This window comes from Centruroides sculpturatus, unplaced genomic scaffold (assembly GCF_000671375.1).
Source record: "Centruroides sculpturatus isolate CEXI.00-Female unplaced genomic scaffold, Cexi_2.0 scaffold2911, whole genome shotgun sequence".
In the NCBI taxonomy this organism is placed as follows: domain Eukaryota; kingdom Metazoa; phylum Arthropoda; class Arachnida; order Scorpiones; family Buthidae; genus Centruroides; species Centruroides sculpturatus.
Window position 1 is genome coordinate 9,885 of NW_019387161.1, and position 6,148 is coordinate 16,032.

Consider the following 6,148-nt stretch of genomic DNA (forward strand, 5'->3'; position numbering starts at 1 on the left):
CGTATTATATATTTAATTTTTTAATTATATTTTGTTTCTCTGGGCCGCATTGGAAGAAGTCAAGGAGTGGCCCAAAACTCCTTGACTTCTTCCAATGCGGCCCAGAGAAACAAAAAGGTTGGACACCCCTGCTATAGATGGAATCACTTTGAATTACACCTAGTAATAAAAATGTTTTATTTATGTTAAAATTATTTTACTGTAAAAAATGAATGTAACTGTATGACATTTATCTAATTTAGTTTAAAGATAAAAAAACTAAAACTTGCCAAAATAGAATAAAAATAATTTGGTACCATATGATTCTAGTTTACACGGGTTTCAGTATAATGAGAAAAATTAACCATTAATTCCAAATTAAATTTTAGGAATATCTAAATTAAAAATTAATTATTTATAATTATTAAATTTAATATGAGATGGCAGCATAACTGCCTACTTCTAGTCAAATTAATTAATTAGTTTCTAAAATTTAATTATAGCCTTTACATAGCCCAAGAATTTGGCATGTTTATCAGACATATTATCTGTAATTTTTTGTTTTCTGCAAACCGAATTCACATTCCAGGTTGGTTCATTCCATGCTAGAAGGAAAGGTGAAGATGATTCATGCTCCTTAACAATTTATATTGTATAATTTTCTTTGAATGAACATTATACATAAACTATTTGAGTATTTTTTTAGCATGGAAAGCATTATCATATTTTACATTAATTTATATGGGAAAGATTGTTTCACTTAACAAGTGTTTTGCATTATGAGTAAGATTCTGGAACAAATTATGCTTAAGTGAGGTTCCACTGTGTTTTATTAAATACAAATTCTGTCAGTAAATTGATTTTAATAAATTTTTTTGAAAAATGTTAATATCTTTGCATGAATCATTGAAAACTTTTTGTTAATTTTAGGTTCCAAAGGAAATCATATATTTATTAATACTTATGATGCTAAAGAAGAGGATTTTGCAGGAGCTGATTCATCTAAACTTGATACTTGGGTTTTTGATAAGTTTCATGTTAGAATTTATTATTTATTATATTTAAATATAAAGTTTTATTATTAAACTAATTTATGTCATAAGATTTAATTTTATATTCAAAATAATTTTATAAAGTGAAATTTCAGGATTTTCTAAAGCATGCAGAGCAAAATAAAACATTGAAGCATCTTCTTTCTGATGATCAAATAATATTTTTTTTACACCTTCTTGGTTTGGATACAAATGGACATTCTCATAAACCAGGATCACAGTAAGCAGATCAGAGGCAAGAATATGCTCATAATTTAACAATTAAATTTTTAAAAATACTTCTTTATTGACATTAAATATAATCAAAACCAATATATTGTTGTTAATTAATCTTTGAACATAGGGAATATCTACAAAATATTAATATAGTAGATAAAGGAGTCCAGCAATGTGTAAAACTTATTGAAGATTTCTATGATGATGATAAACAGACTGCTTTTATTTTTACTTCTGATCATGGAATGACTGAATGGGGTTAGATTTTACACATTTATTTATTTTATTTAAAACTTGTTATTTGTGTTTTTTTTTAAAAATGATGCACATTATATAGTTATAAAAAATACAAGTTATTTTGTTGTTTTTCATTTTTAGGATCACATGGAGCAGGACATCCCCACGAAACACTTACTCCTTTAATTGCTTGGGGTGCAGGTATAAGAGGCCCTCTAGGAACAGGAAAAGATGTTTATCATGATGGTTTATCTGAAGGTTAGTGATTAATTTTAGAGTTGAGAATAATAATATAAATAATTTCAAGGTATTTTTTATCAGTATATTTTTGACTGAACTATTGTGAATTTATCAAATTTCAGGTGTACAGTAAATTAATAATATATTATTTATCATTATGGTTTTGATGGATTATATCCTATTCTTAAAATAAAAAATTGCTTTTAGCCCTTGGTATAATTAAATTAATTAAAAATATACTAATGTGAGGTAGATAATAAGGACGTATCATACCAGTGATAATAAGCACAAACACCCAGGTATCAATGGAGTACATTTAATAAAAAACAAAAAAGGGGTGTATGTACATTAAAATCATTACATGAGTAATTAACATGAAATTCATTTTAGTAGAGTATTTAGTAGAGTAGTTTAATATTTAACATGAATTTCATGTTAATTACGCATGTAATCGATTTTAACATACTCTTTTTGTTTTTATTAAATGTACTCCATTGATACCTGGGTGATTGTGCTTATTATCACTGGTGTGATAAGTCCTTATTAGCGAGGTTGAGGCCAAAGTTTTAAACACGAAAACATGTACGTCGGATGTTCAGCGCCGCTTTCCTGTAAACCGAGAAGTTTGACAATGGTGTTTGGATAGTCAGTGGAATCATGCTCGACATTCTAAACACTATTGTTAAACTTCTAGGCTTACAGGAAAGCGGCACTGAACGTCCGACATACACGTTTTCACGTTTAAATCTTTGACCTCAACCTTGCTATTATCTACCTCACATTAGTAGATTTTTAATTAATTTAAATATCCTATTCTGTTAATACTAATGCTTAATGCTGTCAGATCAAGGTCGAAGGCATATCTATATAAAAACTATTACATACACAAACAGCACATAATCACAGTAATTTTTCTCTGTGTTTTGTATGGACACTTTCAGTCATAGGTAAAAAATAACAAGTTAGGATGCTTTCATAGACTCAGTGGTATCCTATGAAAATCTTTTGACATCCCTAAGCACAATGGAATAAATTATCATGAGACAATATGAATATGTGCAAACTTTTATGTTATTACTGTTTAATGCATTTAAACATTTTCAAATCAGAGAAAATGTTTTTAGCAGTATTTAAAATTTTTATGAAGTTGGTAAATAATTTTAATAAAATTTGATGCTGCTAAATAATAAAAATACAACTTCATAACTTTACAGAGAATTAAAATTAATCACAAGTTAAATATGGTGTTGATATGCAGAATTAAATGATGTAAATGTCATGCTCAGCTGATACTGGTGCCAAGTGCTATGCCAGACTAAAGTCAAGGCATAGTTAACCAAACAATTGTAACATTAAACTGTGTTATTGGTATATGTGTCAAAATCTAGAAACTTTCTAAAAATGTGACATGTGTTCAACGTTGCAGCTTTCTGTAGTGTCATGTATATGTTTTTATGAAGATTTAACATTTTCTAGACTTTTGTGTAGTGTATGTGTTATGACACAAGTGGAAGAGAGGACAATAGGCATAATAAATACCCTATCCATCCTCCACAGGTGTCTTATTTCTTGGGCGAGTGAAGTGTACTTGATTTTTCACTGTGAGCATTTTTCATGTTATGAATGTTTGGTATGGAGATCTTAGTGATCTTATTGCATTCATTAATAAAAGTGATGTCAAGTCTATTGTGATGAATTGTTTTATTTATGATTATGGCTCAGTCATAGTTTATTTTGTATGTCATTATCTAATACTGACTGTGAAGTATTTTTATAGTATGGTATCTGGATGTTTAATAATCTGTGTTTGTGTGCAAGCTCTTGGTGTTTTATATCTGCTATTTGATTATGCCTATGTAAATAGTCTGTTTGTGCTAAGATCTTGCAATCAGAGGTTATAAGTTGTATTGTTTCTGGCAGAAAGTGGCATTTTCTGCAAGATTCATTTGTGAGGGATGTATCCTTCAGAATGTATGATATTTTCTGAAGTTTTTAGTGTTTATGATCTAATCTTGAATGGCAACTATAAACCCCCTCTGTCTCTCCAAATTATAATTATTATTTTATTTATATATAGCTTAAAAATTTCAAATTGAAGTTTTTGTAAATTTTGATATGTGATAAATATTAAAATTTGTATATAGAATGGAAATTAACATATGTACGTAGAGTTGATGTAAGTCAAGCTGACATTGCACCTCTCATATCAATTTTAATTGGTGCACCTATTCCTATTAATTCTGTGGTAAGTATAGTTATTTGTTCAACTTTTAATTTTAAATATTTTACTCAATTTTTTTTTAATATTAATTTTGCAATTAGGGAGTATTACCTGTAGAATATCTGTCAACAGATTGGTATTATAAAGCTACGGCTATTATAACAAATGTTAAACAGATATTATCTCAATATGAATTCAAAGTATGGGAAAAGAAATACACTTCATTACCTATATTTTATCGTCACTTTAGGTTTGTATTTTATAATTTGTTTTTTTCATTGATATAGTTTTAATCTATTAAATTTTGAAATTTTTTAGGGATTTATCAACTCAAAGACAAGTAAGTTACAATTTTATATATTTTAAAATTAAGACATTATTTTAAATATTGTTGTTTTTTAAATTTAGGATGAGCTCTTAAAAATGATAGATACATTAATGAAACAGTCAAGATATAAAGATGCAGTAAGATAAGTTTTATGTCAAGATTTTTAAAAGTTTTATAAAATAATTAAAACTTGTTTTTCCTTTAGATACAAGTTGGCTTAAAACTTATTGAACTTGCATTAAAAGGAATTAATTATTATCAAAAGTATGATAGATTTGCATTAAAGTAAGTATGAATAAAATTTCTAATTAGATTTAGAAATTAACATCTATTCATAAATTAATATTCATTATTTTAAGTTTTAAATGTTTGTTTGCTTAATTAATTATCTGATTTGTACATATGTAAACATACATCTCAAAACCTAATGTTATTAGTTAATGCCGAATGGTACCATAATGCATCAGGTTATTTTTCAGCTACATTAATTTATAATTATTAAATTTAATGAGAGATGGCATTTCATGTCTATTTCTAGTAACAAATTACTTAAAATTTAATTATTGATGTAGCTGACAAATAGCCCAATGCATTATGATATAATCTGGCATTAACTGATTTGTATGCAGTCATTAGTTATTTTACTCATTTATAAGTTTTAGTATATTGAATAGTAATGGATTTATCTTTACACCTAAAAATATATTTTTCTGATTATTGGATTATTTAAACATCAATGAAGCAATAACAATAACTCTCTAAAAAGTCTATTCAGTTCAAAACCTTCATGTAAGACACTCAGTCAAATATCCAAAAATTTGTATTTATTAAATTTAGATGGAAAATGTTGTTGAGGAACCATATTTTATCACATTTAATGCTGGGGGAAAAAACAATTTATTTAAATTATCAAACGGATTACTATCCCAGAAGTTTTAAGACATTACTTTCAACCTCTTATCTGAAGTAATGCAGCATCTGCCTTACAACCTTGTGACTTCCATGTTTTCAGACTTTTAAAAAAATTTATCAAAGATCACAGATTCGAGTCTGACAGGAAAGTCTGAGCACTTAAAAAAAGAAGTCTGCTAGATGGTATACACAAACTTGTACCAGATTGAGATGTTAGCTACTACCTCCTATGTTCAGATACATCTTTTTCATTATGTTGTATATACTGTAATCTTGCTGTGATGACCAGTGACACCATGTGTTTTATACAATCCAGTCTATGTTTCATTTGAACAGTCTTATGATACTGAAATGAGGGTTAGATATTAATTTTGTTAAATATATCTCATATAAGTGATGCCATTGGACAACATATTCTTTCTCATTGTATTGGCCAACTACAATTTTTTTTAAACTACAGAGTGCAGTTTAAAAAAAAATTTCAAGAAAAACAACAAAATAGTTCAACTGAAAACAAACAGTTATTCATAATTTTTTTTGTTATTATTTGTATAATCTACTGTTAAAATATAGTGTAAAGTCAGACAAAAAACTAGCATATGTAAACTGGAACTATATACTAAACACAAAAATTCACACCTAAATGCTAATTCCAGCAGTAATTGAACAAAAATTTTTTGTTCAATTACTGCTGGAATTATCATTTAGGTGTGAATTTTTGTGTATAGTGTAAAGTGTTATCATTTTGATTCATTGCAAAATACTTAGTGTAATGAGAAAAAATACTGTAAAATGCATCAAATAACATATACTGTAAAATGCTAAAATAACATATTTATTTATTTAAAATGAATTACTCCTAATCTGAACCAATGTTCCCTCTAATTTCTTTTGTAGATGAGCGGAACATATACTTCTCTGAGCAAAAAACTTTCTGCTAAGCAGATTGAGCAAAAAATTTTT

At 27.2% G+C, this 6,148-nt stretch overlaps 1 protein-coding gene across 1 annotated transcript in view; it reads left to right on the forward strand.

Annotated features, from left to right (window-relative positions):
- Positions 1–4,581, forward strand: part of LOC111616221 (GPI ethanolamine phosphate transferase 1-like) — a 10,168-nt gene extending 5,587 nt beyond the window's left edge. The window contains exons 2-10 of the mRNA XM_023357649.1: positions 902–1,016; positions 1,127–1,251; positions 1,375–1,505; positions 1,626–1,742; positions 3,869–3,969; positions 4,047–4,195; positions 4,264–4,285; positions 4,354–4,410; positions 4,479–4,581. Of these exons, the coding sequence (XP_023213417.1) occupies positions 902–1,016; positions 1,127–1,251; positions 1,375–1,505; positions 1,626–1,742; positions 3,869–3,969; positions 4,047–4,195; positions 4,264–4,285; positions 4,354–4,410; positions 4,479–4,562 (901 nt within the window). The 3' untranslated portion in view covers positions 4,563–4,581. The remainder of the gene's footprint in view (positions 1–901; positions 1,017–1,126; positions 1,252–1,374; positions 1,506–1,625; positions 1,743–3,868; positions 3,970–4,046; positions 4,196–4,263; positions 4,286–4,353; positions 4,411–4,478) is intronic.
- Positions 4,582–6,148: the final 1,567 nt, after the last annotated feature.